At 40.1% G+C, this 21,014-nt stretch overlaps 1 protein-coding gene across 3 annotated transcripts in view; it reads right to left on the bottom strand.

Moving 5' to 3' along the window:
- Nucleotides 1-21,014, bottom strand: part of KCNIP4 (potassium voltage-gated channel interacting protein 4) — an 814,425-nt gene that overhangs the window by 188,669 nt on the left and 604,742 nt on the right. Inside the window, exon 1 of one of the 3 annotated variants that reach the window (XM_031436695.2) lies at nt 19,421-20,271. The exons of the other annotated variants lie outside the window; for them this stretch is intronic. Within the exon in view, the coding sequence (XP_031292555.1) occupies nt 19,421-19,532 (112 nt within the window). The 5' untranslated portion in view covers nt 19,533-20,271. Of the gene's footprint in view, nt 1-19,420; nt 20,272-21,014 lie in introns of those variants that run through there. 3 annotated transcript variants of the gene reach the window in all.

The raw sequence follows: 21,014 nt of genomic DNA, 5'->3' as shown, positions 1-21,014 counted from the left end.
CCATGTGGCATTTACCAGATTGAGGAGAGTCACTTTTACGGTCCAGAGGATATGGTAGGCGGGGTTCCTAATGGCCACTGAACTTTTTCCCCAGAACACAGATCCAGTGTGACACCTGTGAAACCTACCACTGCACTCATTCCTGTGGAAAAGAAGGTGCTTAATGAAGAAATGCATGGAAAAGGAAGATTTCTACTAAATTCAAAGGGCATTAGAGATCCCCTGCCCTTCATAACAACTTGGCACTATTGAGTAAGCAGGGAAGTTACAAGTTCCTCTGGAGGCAAGAATAAGTGCAGACTGTTTTCGTATTACTCTATTAATAAAAACTGATGAAGGAGACACAGGCAGTGTGGTTTTCCTTTAAGCAGATTTCAGTGGCTGTATCAACTAAATTGAGAGAGAAAGGAAGACTTTGGACCGATCATTTCCTAAATGCCACTTACTTGCAGAAGTAAGCAGTGGTATCTTTCTTAGAGGTTTATTACAGGACCACTTCAATAGAGCTATTTGGGAGCCAGGCATACCTCTAAAATAATGTAAGCTAAATTAGCCCAGTATCTGTGGCTGACAAGAAGCATCAGAGCACTCAGTCCTGCTCTGTGTCTTTGACATCAAACAGCGTCTGGACGAGGTACGTTGATTTTCACCAGCATGACTATCAGCAGTTGCAGACACCTTCTTATTAGAGGAGGAAAGTGATGGACAAGCACAGCCTATGAAAAGATTAACATTGCTTGGGCACAGTGCTGGGGATTAATCCTTCACAGCTGTGGGATGCCAGGCAAAACTGAAATCCAACCACCACGGAACATGTCAAAATCAGCAGGTCTATAGAAATCTCTAAATGATGACTTTGGCCAGAGGGAAAAGGTTCCATTTACTGCCTGCCGTAGGGAGTTTAACTGATAGCACTGAAGAGGGAAGAAAGGTTTAAAATAAGATATTTTTCATGTACACTAAGGCCATTATTCAAGAACAGCATAAGAGGATAGTCACAAGAGCAAATGGATGTCATGGTTCATATCTTGGCTTCTGACAATAGGTGGCCAAAGTAACTTCTGTAATTTTAAGTTAATTATCTTTAGCAGTATGTGTTCACTGTCTTCTGTTTTCACAATGGCTACCCTATAATGATATACACTTAGCATTTAACTTGTGGTTTTAGGCAGTGACTTATAGGCTTATATACAAATGGACATAGGTTAAGGTTTAGTTCTACAATGTTCAAATTGTATCTGCAAGAAAGAGTTTGGATGAGAATTGTTGAAAACCAGTATAAGCTAATTCATAAAGAAGACTGATTTATTAAAGTTCTTCCTCCTTCTATCTTCAGTCTTTATCTTCCTCCTCCACCTGAAAAACTCCTAGTCATCCCTCAAAGCCCATGATGCTATCTCTCTTTGAAGCTTTCTCCAGCCCCAGTAAACAGTTTGTTGCTTTGTCTTTGTTTTTATCACACCACTTCCATCACACTTTATGATGTTTCTCTTTATGTATCTCTTCCCAAATTGAACTCTGAAAGGAAGGAAACTGTATCATTAATGGAAGTACATGGTTGTTAATGGGCTATTCAACCAGACAGCCTGTGCTCAAACACAGGTTCCACAGCTGTCCAACTTTGGGTATAATCCTTAAAAACATCTGTAAAGTGAGGAAAATAGGAATATCTACTCTGTTGTGTTATTGCAAGGATTAAATGTCTTGCTTAATGTCAGGCATATAGTACATTCATTGTGATTGTGCATAAAAAAGGAGAAGAAATTCCATAACAAATATCCACGTCTAAAGTGTTTACTTTTACTATTGCAAGGTTCTTTGTCAGCTCTTCAAATAATTCTGATGAAATAAGTGCACATATAATGAAAGCATGTGTGCAGAGACTGAGCTTGAATGCTCCCTTATTCCAAATCAGAGTTTCTTCAACGAGCTTCCACTTAATTTCCCTAAAATATTTTATAAGAAGTCAAGAGCATTTGTAAACACATTTATACCCTACAGAGTTCTAAAACAGAATTCAGGCAAGGAATAGTGGCTACAGTTGGCTAGGTTTGTATTAAATGACTTTCTTCAGAAACATTTTGACAAAATTAGGTACAGCCTGGGAAGCAATAAAGAATCTGTTCTTCTCATTCACTGAAAACTTCATTAGCTGACTCTCCTGTGTTCTGCTGGTCCTAGAGACACTAGGTACTGGTCTCTGTTCTGTCTCCTATGTACACCTGTTTGGTAGTGAATTTTTTACCCAGAAAAGATTTCATTATATGCACAGGGTGTGCGAACCCAGATATATGTGCAGGGAATGGGGACTCATGCAAAGCAACCCCCTCTTCCTGAGAAGGACCCCATCTAGCAGGGGCTACAACCCACTGAAAACTCTGACCGGAATGGATTTGTTCATTCAACTAGGACTGAGCACTACAAAGTTCTGGCACTATTTTCAGGGCTAGGAATCCACTAGTGAACTACCCAGAAGTATAAACAACCAAACAGACCATAAGCAAATTAAAGTCTATTAGAAAATAAAGACATACTTTGGGGACACATGAAACAGAAGAGGGGTCAGATGTCCTGGAAGAAATGGTAGGAGGCATGCAGTTTTAAATGGCAAGATCAGGGAAGGTCCCATGGAGACTTCTGAGATTTTTGATCACATGTGACTGAATGTTTGTAGTCCCCTAAATTTATAGGTTGAAACTGTAACCCCAACTTGATGGTATTTGCATATGGGCCTTTGGGAAGTAGTTAGGTCATGAGGGTGGAACCCTCATGAGTGGGGCTGGTGCACTTATAAGAAGAGGGCAGACAGCTAGGCAGCTATTTTCCCACCATGAGAGGATACAATGAGAAGTCGTCAGTCTGCCACCAGGAAGAGGGTTCTTACCAGAAACTGACCATGCTGGTGCCCTAATCTCAGACTTCCAGCCTCCAGAACTATAAGAGTAACATTTCTTGTTTCAGCCACCCAGCCTATGGTCATTTGTCATAGCAGCTAAAGGACCAAGACAATGTTTATGAAACATATGTATCAAAGACTTTTTGTATTTCTGAAAACAGACTGCTCTTCTTTTGTTTAACTTATGTCATGGGAAAGAAATGTCCTTAAACATTGGCCTATGTAATAAATGTTGAGTATTGAGGAATATTTTTCATTGCTTTTCTACTCTATAAATAGCAATGTATTTCTCAGGCCAAAAAATATTAGGGCTCAAGAAAAAATAAAATAGAACTTAAGAATTCAGTAAAAATTGAGTTTATATTTACTAGCTTTTCAATGATAATTCCCAAGGCCAATCTAAAATTCAAGGGAACAAATTATTTTTACATTTGGGATCATTTAATAAGCAAAGGGAATGTTTAGAAAAATCTCTGATAGCTCAAATAAAGAAAATATTCCTAAACTAAAGAAGTATTCAATTTCATCAAGCCTCTGCCCCCGTGTTCCACCAGACTACACAAAATCCTCTTTGTGCATAAAGGCTCAATTTCTGAGAGTTTGAAAGACATTATGGTTTTGAGAAATAAATTCATCTCCAGTGAAAAATGAAAGAGTCCCAAAACTCATCAGAGACAACAATTCAAACTACTGCTGAAAATGAACGAACAGTGTACATTGGGAACATACGCAGAGTTTTGTTTTGTTTTTTTAATGGAAATTGACTTCAGTAATTCAGATTTCCATTACTGTTACATAAACTTAAATTGCCTTGTAATCACTTGGGTGCTTGTTAAAAAATGCAAAATGCTAGGTCCAGTCGCAAGATGTGAATGTGAAAATAGAACCAGGGAATCTGCATGAGAATCGAGCACCCCGGATATTCGGACCCTAGGGGTCCCCAGATGGAAAACAATGGTCCCTGGAACACAATGAAAACAAAGAAACAAAAAAATCCACTTCTACTGAGGAAATATTAATGCACTGCACACAAGCTCACGGATATTTTCACACGCTTTGAATAGCAGTGGCTTTATAATTAACAGTCCATGTGAGCTTTAACCCACACAGCTAGCACTTTTATTTGGAGATTATCAAAGGTCAGCGTTAGGCAAAAGTATCCTTTCCCCACCTTTCGGTTTCTATGACAACGCATCCTCCCTAAACCACCCTGGCATCACTTGACCCTCATTTTCTCCCTCCTTAGGGAGAAATGACTTAACTGATTAGTAAATTTGAAAAGGATAACTTCCCCCCTCCACTTAATTTCTCTCTTTTGTCATTCTGAAAGCAAACTGCCAACAAGAAGCAGGACTCTCCTGTGCTCTTGCAAACCTGACTCTCCCCAGGCAGCACCATCCTACCCATGCTGTGTGCTGGGGGTCCATCCAGGGCAGCATCACCTCCGACTGAGAGTCCCGAGTCTGCCTAATTCTGGACCAGTCAGCAGGACCACGTGGCTCTCACACTGGGCTCAGCCTCTGACCTGATTTCTTTCATTAACAGATCATATTAACACACTGCATCCTCCGTCTCCCACTATTTCATCTTAGTTCTTATTCCTTCAGAACAAAGTGGGGGTAAAAAAGGGATGCTGTCTGGCTCCTTTCAAAACCTTCAGAGTCAGAATAAGGGCTACTGTTAGATATATATGTAGGCTTCAGAGTAGCAATGGTGGTCATCGATCCAAACATTGAAACCGACAAGATACATTTGTACCATTTTATTTAAAAATAAACCTAAAAAGTTTTATTTCTTTTATCATTTTATTCATTCAGTACAAACAAAAGGAAACTAAAAGTAAAAATTCATACTATCCAAATCACATGTTGAACTGTTGAAAATTACTTAAAAATGTATAGATAAATTATGATATATGACTGACTCCCAATCTCAGCATTAGGATGTTTACTCAAATCTCTAAAGTGTCGCTGAACTCATCTATTATCCACCTGATCTAGACTTACAATAAAGCATAAACATTTAGTTAGAATATGCTGACAGAACAATACTGGGGAGTCATTTCATTTCTATAACCTTCAGTTTATTCATCTGTAAATGATAAAATGATAAAGGAAATGATCTCTTTGTAAATTTGAGGCAAAAACAAAATGGGCATACATAGCATAGTGATTTATAAGTAAGAAAGTACCATTATGAATTGTTTCTTTTATGAATTAGTATCCCCATTACTCAAGAATTTGATTTTTTCCAAGGAAATACGTAACTCTGCTGTATGTATTTCTCCACATTAAACAGCAATGATGCATTGAGGAAAGCCTGCATGCACTAGGAAAGGTGCTGTATGTGCTGTGGATAATAAATATGAGCACATGCTTCCTGCGCTCAAGAAACTGTTACTTAAAAGAAGGGAATAGGAGAGTGGAATGCTGTACGGTAAAAGTCACAAGGAAAGAGGAGATTAAAGAAATGAAAAGAGAATGGGCTCGACTTTAAAGACAGCCTCGACTCACCTGGATGGAAGGGAGCAGGCAGGTAATTTCAGGGAGGCAGAATCTGCCAGGGGTGCACATGCCGTGAGTGCTGGGGAAGTCGGGCAAGATGATTTCCTGCCCTTTGGTAAGCAGCTCACTAAGCATCATCCTGTTTCTTTAACGTAAACAAAATGCACGCCAGCTTTTTAAATGTGTTTTTTGGTAGGAATGTGGCAGAAATACGTTTTTTTAAAGTCTCCATAAAAATATCCCTTTGGATTTTTTCTTTTAACCAACTTTTCTAGCCTTTGAAGGACAAACAGAGCTAATATGGAGCAAGTAGTATATTATGGGGTAAGGCATTTATCATTATATTAGAAAATGTCTGGGGAAGATGATTTTAATTAGAAGGCACATTACATCAGTATTCTCTAGCGGCATATGGATTCTGGAGGAGGAAATCTCTCATTTCTTTACTCTGTTTCAAAGATCAATTGAAAATAATCCTATAACCAAAGAGAAGGTAGAGAGAAGGAAGTTGGAATGTCATTAAGTTTTACCTCTCTACCTGGGGTTTGCATCTACCCTTCTCCAGCATAGTTCTGAATATGGTCAGCACTCAATCATATTTAGGAGAAGGTACACAAAGAAGCAAAGCAAGGAAAGGATGGCCAGAGTTAGTCAGTTCCTAGCCTACACCCCTGCCTATATCTGGCACTGGCCTCAGAACCATAATGCACTTGATGCATCAGAAGGCTGTCTGTGCCTTACTGTGCAGAACATAAGCCAAGTCCCAGGTGAAGAATGTGGCACTATAAGGAAGTACCACTAACGGCACCATTTATAATGAAATGAGTGACAGTTCTCAAAGAGGAGGTGACATGGCATAGATGTCATGGCACATGGTCTCCAGTAACCCTTGTCCACTTGAAAACCTGTCCTCCCTTCCCAGCCTGAGAAGATGTATTTAAAGGAGCTGACAGGCTTTCCTTAAATAATTATTCCAGGGTTTAAATTGTTCCCTAAATAAAAGACATATTCAGGTCCCTCTGGAATGTGGTAGGGTGAGGAGGCTCATCTTCACGGAAAAATTTCTGGACTCACCTTAGTCAGCCATTGGAAAGAACAGTTCTTATTATTGGAAAATATGTGTATTTGAAATAGGTAGGCAGGTCAACTTGGAACTTTACAAAGATTTTGCAACTACAGAATTTCCCTGCTGATTTTGCATTTCCCTTGAATACACCTACAAAATGCTAACCTATATGTTAGTTTTATTGTTGTGTATTCTGGAAGAAATATACAGCAACGCAGAAGCCAGTTTACTATTTCGAGCATTGTATTTTTAGTATAAAATCTTGTTAGGGACACACAGCTTATGTGTAAACTTGTAATGAGGTCCATTCTCCAAGAGTTTTCGCTCTACAACCTCTGTTGTCATGGAGGAATGCATTTGGCTAATCAATTCCCTCTGTGTCTCCTTGAACATTTGCAATAAATAACAGGAAGGAGTTAATTCTGCTTTTCACTCAGGTGATGTTTAACAGCGTCCGCTAATTTCTCTTCAATGCATCAGTGATATTTAGGACTTGCTGAATATAGTGAAGACAGATGTGGGATTTGGGTGTTTGTTCAGGTGCTTCTGGCTTCTAATTATTTTATCATTATCCATTTTCCCCTGTAATTTGTTTAAATTTGGAATCACGTCACCAATTTACTTCATTGTTGCCAGTCCTTCAATATTCTCCTGTTTATTCATAATAGAGACTTTCTGTGACCAACTCATTAATAACCAAGAGTTTACTGAGATATAAAGTCGCTCATGTACTTAATTGTATTCAAATGGATGTCTGGGAAAGTACCTGCCCCCAATATATTACCTTGACCTTACTAATCCAGGAGCCTTCCAGTATTTCTTCACGTGTAGAGATTTAGAAAACAAACAAACAGTAGAACTTTAAGGAAGGTTAGAGTGAAGAAAACATGAGTTCTAGCTTCTGAAGTCTGTGGTCGATTTTAATTCTGCTGTCTGGTTACCTAAAAGTGAAACAAGTTCCTTAGCCCCTTTGCACACATTTCTTCATCAATAGAAGTGGGTGTACAAAATACCTATGGGCTATCTGACACGTGCAGAACCCAGCCTAGTGTGAGCTGCAACACAAAGTGTTCAGAGTCGGCATAAAGAAAATTACGTTTTCAGCAGCTCTGTTCACAATGCCTGGGATCTTCCTACTGGCACTTATGCAAGAAGAGGAGACAGAAGTAATCATTAGAAAATTTGAGTTACAATATGGTGTGTTGCCTTGTCTCAAAATTATTCTATGTCTCAAAAATCACTCTACAAGTTTGAAGACCTATGAGTTTGGCATTTTGATGATCTCCATCTAATGTTCGAGGAAACTGAGGTACAAGAGGTTTGGTGATTTGCCTAGGACCCACAGTCAGCGTATTTCAGGGGTAGGGTTTGCCCGATGTCTGTCTATTTTCAAGGTTCAGCGTCTCCCAACCTCAGTACTGTCCTGTCCCTACAGCCAAGTACTACCCTTAGTTCACAGAGGGGCTCAGTGTAACTCAGTACTTCCTCATGGCAGGTAAGAGGAGGGAGTCTGACTGGACGGGCTTTCACACCTTCCTCCTCAAAGCATCTCTGATCCTTAGTTCCAGACTTTGTCACAGGAGCAACATGCCTGACAGTTTCACTTGAGATGAACACAGGCATACCTCTAAAAAGAGGCAGTACTCTCCCTTCCTGCCATTTAAATTTATCTCAGTCAAATGCATATGTAAGTAAGGCTCAGGAAATAGTTCTTAATAATAGCAATAATTTTATGTATTCCAACTTTCCTCCTAAATCCATACGGGCCCAGGAATTGCTTCATCTAGGGAAAAACTGTCTTTTTCTTTTCAATAAAAAAGCTGATGTCTACTAAATGTCAGCCCTGATGGCTGAGATGGGCATGATGATTCACAAGAGGTGAAGATCACTGCACAAATGGAGTGCATCCTGATTGACAAGAGAGCTGAACAGGAAGAGCATCTTCAAGCTACAACGTGAACGTTGCATCTGCACAAAATTATGATTCTTCATGTTGGTTTAAAAGGCATTAGCAACTCATCCCTAAGACACAGTTTTAAAATTACCACTAAGTTTGCCAATATGGTCTTTCGTGTCCACCTTCAAAAGGTCCACCTTCAAAAATGTCCCCTAATCAACAGGACATGGCGGTAGAGCAGTGAGGACAAACCACTGGACTCTACATCACAGCAGGGCAAGAAAATTTGTGCCACTGCTTTGAAAAGCAATCTTATCTCAAATATACATCAGGATACTTGATACGGTCCATTCTCTTGTTCCACTCACTTTTCTTCTAAAGCTCTATCCTAAGAATATAATTCTAAATATATAAGCAACTTCACATACAAAGGTTTTATTATAGGATTTTTCAAATGCTAGACAAAATGCAAATAACTTACATGCTCTACAATCAGGATAAGTGACTTATATCACATAAATTTATAGAATCTAATATAGGCATTAAAATATTTATGAAGGATCTACAATCTAATATAAAAAGATTTCTGCTCTACTGTTGAATTTAAACCTACATAAAATTTTATACATACAGTAATATTATGAAATTTAAAGGAACAAATCTGCATGTAGAAAAAAACTGAAAGGAAATAAGTAAAAATATTACCGGTGGTTATTCTTTGAATGGTGGGACTATGGGCGTTTTATTTATATTTCTTTCTTTTTGTATATTTATAAACTTCTTACAATGATTGTTTATTACTTAAATAATGGAAAAGCATACCTTTTCCTACCACTCATGTTTGCAATTGGAAACTCATGTTTCCAATGCTATCAACTTTTCACATTTAAATGCAGTTTAATGACTTATAAATATATGTTTATAAAGAGATTTACAAATTGTGTTTGATCATTCCTCAACCCAGTGGTTCTCAAAGTGGTGGGAGGTGATTTTGCCTGTTCTCCTTCCCCCTGGGAGATTCAGCAGGGCCTGGGGACACTTGGTTGTCTCAGTTTGGAGAAAGGTACTACCAGCATTTAGTAGGTAGAAGCCTGGGATTCTCCCAATGGCCCTATCATGCATAGGACAGCACCCACAACAAAAAATTACCCAGCCGAAAATGCCAGTAGTGCTGAAGCTGAGAAACCCTGCCTTAGAAAAACATTATATTGTCTAAACATTATAGTAATTCAAGACTGTAATGGGAACTCTATTACCAGAACCTCTTAATATACTTTCCTATCGATTATCTATCCATCCATCTACTCACCCACAAGACATTGAGGATGCAGAGATAAGTGCTCCACCTATGTGATGCTTGAAGTTTAGTGAAAGAGAAAAAGACAGAAATCAAGAGTTTAATGTCGCCTGAGGTGCTAAGATAGAGTGCTTTGGGATAACAGCAATGGGCACTTCAGCCAGCCAGGTGGTTCAAGGGAGGCTTTCTGGGACAGATGGCTCCTGATCTGAGCTTAAAGGATAAGAAGGAGTTAATCAGGTGAAGACCAGTGAGAATTTTACTCTAAAGGAAGGACAGTGACAGTACAGGCAAAGCCATGACACATGAAATAGCACGAGGTGCTTGGGAAATGATGAGTTTGTCACCCATGGGACATAAAATGGGCACAGGTGAGGGTGGGGAAGAGGCAGAGAGGCCTCAGGGCCAGAGTACCTTTTTTCTGCTTCAGGAAGTCAAAAAATGCTTCCCAGAGAAGGAAGAATATGAACTTAGAGCTTAAAATTGAAATGATGTCTCCAGGAATATGAGGAGGGAAGGGCATTCTAAGAGAGAGAGCAGTATGTGCAAAATTTGGGTAGCTGGAGACGACACAAAATGCTCAGGGAAATTCAGTAGAGTGTTGCTGGAACATGAATTTGGGAATAAAAGGAAATAGAAGGATAAATGACCAGAGATGATGATGGACAAGGAGGCACTGGTCTGATCCTGACCTCTGTATCATAGGCAAGGACATGGAGATTTTATTTTATAAGTGAAACAGAAGAACCTTGAGCATCAGCTCAGTTGCTATGTTTTAAAAGTTTTCTCTTTTGAGACTATGAAGTCAGATTGGAAGAACGTGGGAAGGGGATGGGGTTAAGATGAGACAAGTATATTGATTTAAAGGGACAAGCCATCAAAGATGAAGTGAGACACTCACTGATATGTATTTATTGAGCCTCCATGATATACTTTGCACTGCTTTGGACCCTGTGGAAACCTGGGGAAAATTCACCCTGTGCAGAGGTAGAGTGGTCCCTTTCCTCTAGGTGAGGGGAAAATGAATGGACACAAATTACATGGCTTGAAGAACAGTGCACAAAGGCCTATTATTATCCATTACATGCTGTCTGACATACATCAGGATTGACTGAATTCAGATTAAGGACGGAATGTGGGATTAGAGAGAGGGTAGATTTTGATCTGGGTTGAAATGGGGAAATATGGGTGGCATTTGGGTAGGAGAAGGCATTGTGGGAGAAAAGAAAGGAATGTGAGTGAGGACTTAGAAACTGGGATCAACAAGCATTTTGCATGAAAATGCAAAACTAGGTTTTATCAATTGTCTGTAGTTCCCAAGGATGTGTGATGCTGAGTGCTAGAAGGGTCACTTAGATTCAGCTCAAAGGTCACCTCTATGAGTCCTTTCTGAAGTTCCCCATCTTCTAAATAGTCAGTTTCTTATGTCCCAATACTCCCTGCACAGATTTGAAACCAGGGAAATTTACTAAACCAATTTGTCTGCATGTAAATCCCTCTTAGCCAAAACTGTGCCTTTAAGTCCCTAAGCACAGCGCCTGGTACACAGATCACTTTTAAAAATCGTTATTTCATGGATAATTGAATGAATGGCCATATTTAGTAAGACGTATGATGGAAGTGAAAAACAAAGACAGCAATGATACTAATGCTATAAGTAATATAAAATACTTGGTAAGCTTGGGGTTCCAGGCACTGTGCTAAGCATGATTTTAACAAATATCATTGAATTTATGTCTCACAATAATCCTATGAGGTAGGATTATTGTTATTCTCCCCATTTTTGAGAGAACTGACATTCAAGGTAGTTATAAACTTTTTCCAAGACAATGTAGACCATCAAAAACAGAGCTAAGAACTGACTTCAGGTCTGCCTCATTTCAAAGAATATGAACTTACCCACTATTTACATATTCTTCATTTTCAAGAGAATTTAGACTTAAGGTGATTTTACCTTTTTTAAAAAAAGTTCATTGATCCAATGTATTTGTCCTTGACCCAAAAGACTCAATGTAACACAATACTCTAAAGACCAGTTTACTTTGAAGATTTGAAATGTGTCTTTAATAAGCCCACAAGAGTTTATAAACTCAATGAAAAAGGCAAGCGACAATGAAACCCAGACAAAAATCAATAAGAAAGGGAGACCCTAACTGTCTAGCTCCAGTATAGACTCACTGCATAACACAATCACATGAATGGCTTACGCTACATAGCAACCCTCTAAATTGGCCTAGAAATTGTGAAATTAGGGGAAGGGAAGACATTTTATTGCACAGACACCTACATCCTAATTCAGCTCACTTGCTAATTTGGCAGATAATTCCATCAACCCCAAAGAAGGACTAGACCCCCCCATCCACTCAGTGAGACTAAGGGCTCAACAAACCTGCACGAGTTTCCCAGAGGCAGCATCTCACCGGCCTGAGACCCCTTCTCAACTGGTTCTTTGTTGCCAACTCTAGTCCGGGGGGTTGGTAAATTTCAGCAAAAGGTCAAATCCACTCTGCTACCTGTTTTTGTATGACCTTTCAGCTGTGCTGTATGACATATACAATGGTTTGAAAAAATGATATTTTTTCAAGATTAAAAGATTCAAGATTAAAAAAGATAATATTTTGTGAAAGAAGAAAACTATGAAATTCAGGTTTGAGTCTCTATAAATATTTATTGAAACACAGTCACATCCGTTCGTTTTCACATGCCTTGTGTCACAACAACAAAGTTGAGGAGTTAGACTGCATGACCCACAAAGGCTAAAATACGATAGAACAAGCTGACTGGCAATGGTTCTAGAATAAAGCTCAACAGGTGCCAAACATCCACGAACATCGTGAGTGTGGCCTTTCAGACTTGTGGTGTAAGTCAGTGGTTCTTGAAACGTGCTCCGGACCAGCAGCACCAAGCCACGGTGAGAAATCACTTGAAATGCAAATTCTCAGACCCTAACCTAGATCTGTTGAATCTGAAATGCTTAGAGCAGGAACTAGCAACCTGTGTTTTAACATGCATCCAGGTGATTCTGATACACAGAAAGCTTGAGAACCACTGACATAACACAAGAACTTTGAACGTGTTATCTTAGCCCATCATAATTACAAGAAACGCACTGATTGGCTTCTGTTTGTATTCCAAGTCCTGAGCTAGCTCTCTCACTTACATTATTCCCTACAATAATCTTGAAAGGTGGGATTGGTTAGCCTGACTTTACAGGAAAAGAAACTCAAGATCAGGAAGGTTAAGTGATTTGCTCAAAGTTACTGAGTCAGGACTTAACCTCAGAGATAACTTGCCCCTCACTTGACTCTGCCCTCCTCCTTGTCCTGTGAGGAGGGAGAGCAGCCCAGAGACTCTGAGGGAGCTGCCCTACTCTGTCAGAGAGGCTTCAGCATTCTCTTGTTGAATATAAACAATGGCACAGAATGTCAACACCAGACAAGACCACTCCATACCTACAACTGAGCAAGATAACAGCAAGATTACACCATAATCACATTAAGAGAAGGCAAAACATGAACTTTGTTTAAACCACAAAAACAACCAAATATCCGCCATTCTCATTAATGTAGCTTGTTCTTTGCCAATTACTGCTTTAGCCTCTGTCCAGTCTTTTAAGTCTGTATCAGATTTATTAAGCCAATTACCCTGGCTTCTTGACTTCACTCAACCCAGAACAAAGCACAGCTTCCTAAATCCCGTAAGTCCTTTCTAACACTCCATTACCAAACGCCCCACAGTTCTCCATCGTGTGTGTCCTCCCTTTCTGCAAAAAGGAAAGAAGCCAAATTGTTTGACCACAGGTGTGTTCCTTATGATCTTTGGCTGGATATCATTGACATGTACAACCCCTCCACCCTCATTCTTCCTCACTAAGATTCCAGCTTTCTGCTCCAGGCTGTGGTAGGAAGTGGGTTCCCAAAGTAAGCAAAACTGAAAAATAATAGTCCCCAAACTAGTCAGTTCCAAGTACGTTATCAAGTTAATTACAGACACTTAAACGGACTAATGATGTCTTAATTTAATGGAATTTTTTAGAACAAATGTGATCACAAATAATGACTTTAGGAAACTGCTTTTCTTAAAAATTCCTTCTTTTAGCTTCTAGTCTTTACTTATCAAAGTCTTTTGATCCCTCAACTCATCAGACTTCAAATGCCACCACCTTCGTGCAGCCTTCCCCGAAATCTTCCAACTGGATGGGATGGCTCTTCTCTTTGTGTTTTCTAAAGGCCTTGATCCCTCTCACCAGACACTTTTCAATCTTGGATTAGTTATTCATGAGCTGTTTGGTCTTTACCTAATTTGCAAATGCCCTAAGGACGGTAAAATACCCCATGTCCTCTATTCCCCTTCACACAGTAGGTACTTAGTGCATATTTGTTCAGTTTCACTTAGACATCTAAGTTTTTTTTTTTCTAGTTGTGGAGTTGAAAGGTCTACTTTCCCAGCCAAATTAAAGTCCATCTAAGCTGGGCTTTTTCAGCTCACTGCTGGAGGTCTCATTTGAAATTATGGCCCAAGGCCAAAAGGTTCTAACGAACAGCTGTCTCAGATGCCTTTGGTGTGTGGGTATCTCTGCTTTGCAGGGGAATTTTGATGTGAAATCTTACTAGCAGAAAAAAAAAAAAAAAAAAAAGAAAGAGTAAAAACAAATCATAATCAACTAATCAACAGTTTCCAGGCTACTTTGGGAACTTGAAAGAGGCACTAGAGGTTCTCAGTTCTGCAGCACCAGCGTGCACTGGCACGACTACTCCACAGGAGTAAATTACACTCAGGCCGTAATTCTTTTAGTGTGTTCTACATACCAAGCACTGCGCTAGCTGGCAAGGTTCATTATATAATCAAGGAGAGGGAACAGAACTATATTACTTCCCCTTCACATTTTATTTGTTGCTCCAGGACTTCCACATTTTATACCAAGTCCCTATGTCGATATTACCTCACCTAGAGCCCTGCATATAGAACTTGTGCAAGCATCTTTCTGACATATGAAATTGATAAACTTCTCTTCATCCATAAAATCCCATCTTAGAAGCCACCTCCTCTGGGGAGTCATCTCTGATCACTTCTGTCTCTTCCACGTGGGTTTAACAAATAACAAAGTATTGGTAATCATTGCAGCTGGATGATGGGTACGTAAAAGCTCATTATACTATTCCCTGTACTTTTTGTGCGTAAACTTTTCCAAAATTAAAAAGTTCGAAATAATTGAACACCTTGCAAGATGTCAGATATATTTTCAGAATTTTAAAGTCCCCACCATAAACAAAGCTACTATATCTGTAGCTACAACCTCTGTGTGCCCCAGATATCTTTCTTTTCTCATAAGAACTCTATTTAAAGCCAAACAACATTGCCCTGAAATTGAAAAAAAAAATGCCACTTCAGAACAGGTGCAGGTCAAGGATAATATACTAAACATGAGTTTCTGGAAAAACTGGAAATTGACAGCTTACAGTAAAGATTTTGTCAAGAAGGGCCATCTGTGGATTTTTGCCCTTGTCTCTCAGCTGAATTGTTCCAGAAGTATAACTGGTACCTCTGCTTCCACTCTCTTACCTCTGGACTCATCTTCACCTTACTCCAAGACTGGCCCACCCAAAACACTGGGCTGCCATACTGTTCATTGCTCCCCCAAAGTTGAAGACTTCGTGTCAATGGCTCTTCATGGGTGATGGAACAAGTACCTCCTCTCAGCATTGCACCCCAGGGGCCCCTTCAGCCACATTCATTTCAACATTCTGATGCCCATGTGCTACAAGCCGCTGCACTTCTCCATGAAAAGTACCCTCTGTCAGGGCTCAGAGTCACAATTCAAGCTCTTTGCTCAGCCTAGAATATTATTTCCCCATTCTGCCATCTGGGAACTCCTTACACCGTTAAGTCCTGTACAACTGTTTGTTTTTTTTTTCTCCATGAAGCCTTCCCTCGAGCCCTTTCCAGAATGTTCCACACCATCTGTGCCTCTACAGGCCATTTCTGGGCTTATGCTCAGTGGTTAATCTGTCTCACTTGGTAATTAGTTTCCATTTCTAGAATGTAAGCTTCCTGAGGGTACATTCCTTTAATGTTCATCTTGTCCCTTCCCACCATCCCGGTCAATGCCTAACAGAGGACCCCGCACACATTTTGAATCCAGTAAGACACAGATTACATGCAAAACTGTGAAATGATGAGATTAATCTTGTGCGTGTTCTTCCTCATTCCCTTTATTAATGAGTGGGTATTTGTAAAACCTCAAATCATTATATTAAAATCCCATTAGTCATTTTAATCCTCTTTACAAATTGCTTTTGCTTCCCGAACCTTGAATTTCAACTAAAAGAGAATTATTTTTTAAAATAAGGCTTTATCAAAATCAGAATCTAATCTAAGTGAGAGCAGAAATGTTTCTCTTTACCCTTTTCTATCTGTGGCTAATTCTCAATGGCCCTTGTAGACGGTAATAATAAGGTAACACTGCTTTGCCCTGACCCTAATACAGACACGCTCATTCAAACAGACTCAGACTACTTTCTAAGTTAATCAATGCAGAGAGTCATATTAAAGAAAGTGCTCTACAGTGGCACCAGTGAAGAATCACTGCCCTCTGAAGACAGTATAAAAGTTCAGTGTTGCCTAAAAGAAGCTCACAATTCTGCTCTGGGCCTCATCTTTACTTCTTTACCAAAAAGAAAGGCTAATTCTCTGGCCTTTCTCTCGGCCATATTTTCTAAGTGGTGCCATTTCAGGGAAATGTTTTGCAATCTACATTGGAATAGCCCTTTTTGGCCTTTTTATCATTTGCAGGTACAAAGGATGAAGGACTTGTGATCTGATATTTTATGGCTTGCTCTGTAAATGATTTTTTTCTTATACTTCCACTTGGCTGGTGATCAAAAAGTCTAAGTTCTGTTTCTGCTTGGACACTGTCACAGTCTGAGAAAACATAGATAGGAGGCCGAGGCTAGAATTCCCATGATTTTATCGGGTCCCATTGTTGGATTCTACTCAGACTAGCTATTCATGGACATTGAATATGTTACAGATGGTCAAAACTTGGTGCAAATCTGAGAAGGAAAGGGGCTCAGGAGACCACTTGTTTTGCTTTTGTTCTAACCCTGAGTCTCACGTGTGATAAAGCTGGTAGTCTGGCTTAGCTTGCTCACATGCCATGCTTGGGTCCTACACTTGGGTTGGGATCAAAGCCTTCCAGAAGCTGTGTAGGATACTGTGTAATCTTATTTCCTATGAATGTATTTCCCTCAGCTATCTCATAGGATGTTAGTAGACAGTTCAGGAATTCAGGAAGTTCCCCATCTATGTTTTCATTAACTCTCTTTCCCAATATTAGGGACGAGAAATAAATGAAAAGTGTGTTGCGATAGGAAAAGCACTTATGGGATTCACAGTCTTTGCATTTGGTGCTGTCTCTGCTCCCAGTTAGTGCTGTTCTGATAAGTCAGTTACCATCTCTGGGTTGCAGTTGTCTCCTATGTAAAATGAGACAGTTGGACTAGATCAGCTTTTTTAAACATATACTTCAGAACAAAAATGTGTTTTTCCCCATTTTTCTACTTGTCAAGTATTTATACCACATGCATGGTGGTAACCTGTATCTTTGTATTTTAGCACAACCAAGGCTTACACACTGAATCAAACTTGGTAACTCTGCTTCCAATTTCTTACCTCTGGACTCATCTTCATCTACTCCAAGACAAGCTCATTGGACATTTTACATAACTTCTCTAAACGTACAGGCACAAGGCACACCACCTGTATATGTGTGTGTATGGAGACAGAGGTTCATATATGGTCATGGAGATTATCTGGATATGAACATGGATACCTGTCCCAAGAAAGACATTTCAGACTAGCTGAAAATTCTGTGATTTGAGTTGGGGCAATTAGGTTTACAATTCTACTTTTTGTATTGTTGGAACTCAAATTTGAAGGTGTCTGAAAATCTTCAACTTTAACTGACATAAGATAGAACTTAGAGAATAAAAGCTGAGTCATTTGCAGAGGTCTTTGGCAAACTTGGGACATTTGACTTTAAACATTACCAACACTGGCAATAAAAGAATCATGTGCTCTCCTAGGGCCATGAAGGTTGACTTTCTCAAATATCCCCATGGTGGTTATTCTTTAGAGACTGCTTCAGCTAGCTTTGAAATCAAGCCATCTTGAAGATAGTGCACTAAAGTGGGGGGCTATGGTTCAACCAAGTCCAGAGAATAAAAACTAATTTGGAGAAAAAATGAAACAGGCAAACTATTCAAGAGAAACCAAAATGATCTTATCTGTGTTTTGTTAAGACACCAATGGTGCATGAAGGCAGAAATTTCAAAACAATGTAAAATTGTGTAGAAGTTGAAGAAATTTGTTTATATATTGTTTTCCTTCCAGGAAAAATGTAGGGTTAAATGAAATTACTCCCACAGTTAAATAAAATTACTGTGTGATATGAGAAAAAGAAGAAACTATCTTCTGAGATTTTACTTAATCCTATTACAATATTATTCTTACGTGTGCCTCAGCAGAACTTGTCACAGATTGAGGATACTTTTAAAAAAGATACAAAGATTGGATGAGGACTTCTTATGTTCTCATACTGGTCTAAACAGTAGAACATAATGAACTCACTTTTAGAAACCAGAACTTACTGGAAGTAAGATACACTGACCATTATTAACGTATTAACAGAAACAACCTGTATATTGGATGTAGTTTGGGGTCATGTCATAGCTATCAGGTCCTAGCCCCTTAACTCTGTTAGAAAGATTAGAAGCACGGGTAGGCAGGCTTAAATATTTTCATCATCTTTCTACATTACACACAAAGTGAGAAGTAAATATTCATAAAGAACTTGGCAGTAAGAGATCATATCCTTATCCAGAATGAATACTAGCAAGTGTCTCAGGAAATCCATTCTTTCACTTGAGAAGAAAGGAGAGCTTGGATATAGAATTGATCAAATAATTAGGGTTTAAATAATTCAAAGCATGCTATTTCAGTAGAAAAAATATTTCATTATGTGTGTATACACATATATATCAAGCTATTAAAGGAAATTTAATCAATTTTTTAAAACTCTCTAATCTTTGAATAATAGAATTGATTTGGGTAGTAAAATTTATATTAGACAGATAAAATACTGGTAACAGTAATGCTGTCTTATGCTTATATGGGTTTCCACTCAAGATAAATGAACAGAGTGGCTCATTGGGAAATGTAAATTAAACACTTTTGCAAATTAAGTGTTCAAAGCACATTTTTGCTAAGCATTCATCAACTCAATTTTAAATCAAAAGTTTATCCATTATATGTCATAATCAATAACCCAGCTCCACCCCCGCACCTCCTAACTAATGAGGCAGGCACATATTCCCCTTACAAGTCAGGGTCCCCCTCCAGAGGATGGAATTACTAATGGCACTAAGGCGTGGTAGCCAACATGAAACTTGACAAGCAAAACAGCACTCTGTAATATCCCTCCATGGCATAGAAACCTAACTTCCCGCCTTGAAAATGTGTTTAACCCATATCACCTCAAACAGGCTTCAAATAGAAAGAGAAAAGCACAATATCCCTTCCTTCCCAATGTCAAATATCTGAGTAAACAGCAATGAACTGCCCCGTGCTAGACGGCTCCACGTCAAGCATGCATATTTTAAAACTTTTACTTTGCGTGTTAAGCCTCCTCAACTTCTACAGCGTCTGTATCCGGTTCTGAACCAGACCTGACCAACGGCACAGATGGGAGCGACCACTTTACCTTCCGAAAAATCAATCAGTCCCAGCAAATGAAGCAGCTTCAGAGACGCACATATAATCACAACAATACCCACTGTCTGCAGTCCTTCCGACTCCCACTCGAGAGTCAACATCCTTCAGGCTGGTAGCGCATCCCAGCCTCCGAACCCCTTCGGAGTGGAGGGAGTTAATTAGAATCCGAGCAATATCTGGCTTGGAACAAAGACTCGCGAGGGGGAAAAGTGAGCAGCTCCTCGAAGATGTACCGGGCAAAGCAGTGGCTCCCCGGGGCGAGGACCGACCCGGGCTGAAGTCCAGGCTCTCATACTGATGCTGCCATTTGCCCGGTGGGGGTCCCTCAACCGCAGCGCGCCGACCTCGGCACTCTGCGCTGCAGCCAGCGAGTACTCGGACTTAGAGCTGCGGGGGAAACATCTGTTGGAGAACTGGAGACTTTGCTGTGTCCGTGGAGAGAAGGGACACTCCCAGGAAACTTGCCCTGGAGAGCACAGCGGCGCTCGGCGCGCTGACAACGCAACCCCGGGCTCGGCAGTGCGGTCTGCGGGCTAGTTTAAAGCCTGGGAAGCTCGCGAATGTCCCCTTTTTGCCACAGCAGCCGCTCTCTCCTCCCAGAGCCTGCTCCGCGAAACAGCTCAACCTGCTCGCTCTCGGGATGCTAGGGAAAAATCAATTTTGGTGGCTGGTGCCTATCGCGCCTTTAAAAACGCCTCTGTGGAAGCCCATAGGCAGCTTTTCTAGGGAGAAAAGTGCAGAAGCAAAATATCCGTGATGCAATGGCTTTTTCAAGCGGGAGCATCCAAGCCATCGCCCACCTGCCGCTCCACTGGGGCTGTTCTGGTCCCCACTGGTACATGATTGAGAGCATTATTAGGGAGATTGATTTAGTCCTTATATTTACAAACATGGAAGGAGGGTGGGGCAGAGCCAGTCCTTGTAAGAACATTGCTGTTCAGTAACTGCCCCCTGCAGGGTGAGCGGTACTAATACCCTTAAATTCTTGCTTCAGCCTGTCTCAAAACAAAGTTTCACAAACTTCCCTGATGATAAAAATCACCCGGGGTGCCTGTTAAAAACACTCTTTTGTGGACAGTCTGATTCAGAGGTTCTGGAGTTTTTATTCTTAAACTAGAAGGTTCTTATCAGGAAAGCATGGATGGCGCTGTTCTGAAAGATCGCAGGGGGCGTTCAGTTCAGAACCAAATGGAGCAGCCTGGGCCGCCTTGCTGGAACGGTCACGGATTCTGGGCTATGCCAGGATCACGCTGGCTTAATTACTCTGCCAGTTGTCTCTGCTGTGCTGAAGCCCAACCCAAGAGTGGCACTGAAAACCATCAACTAGGACCCTGTATGCAAAGGGATTTTTAGTCTCTGGAATTCACTAAAAAACATAAGGGCTTACGAGTAATGTCTGAGACCCCACTGGGTACTTCCTGGTTCTGCTACTTCCTTGCTGTGCTATTTTTCTTTGTTTTTCTTTTTTGAGAGACAGTTAACCGTTCTGAAAACAGTTCTTCCTTTGTGAAATTGTGATTATGCTTCAATGCTTTAATTAAAGGTCTCCATCTGAAGGGAATTCTGGGAACTAAGAGTGGTTG

This window comes from Camelus dromedarius, chromosome 1, assembly GCF_036321535.1.
Source record: "Camelus dromedarius isolate mCamDro1 chromosome 1, mCamDro1.pat, whole genome shotgun sequence".
Taxonomy (NCBI): domain Eukaryota; kingdom Metazoa; phylum Chordata; class Mammalia; order Artiodactyla; family Camelidae; genus Camelus; species Camelus dromedarius.
The sequence above is the reverse complement of the archived record's forward strand: the minus strand, read 5'-3'. Positions and strand labels throughout refer to the sequence as shown.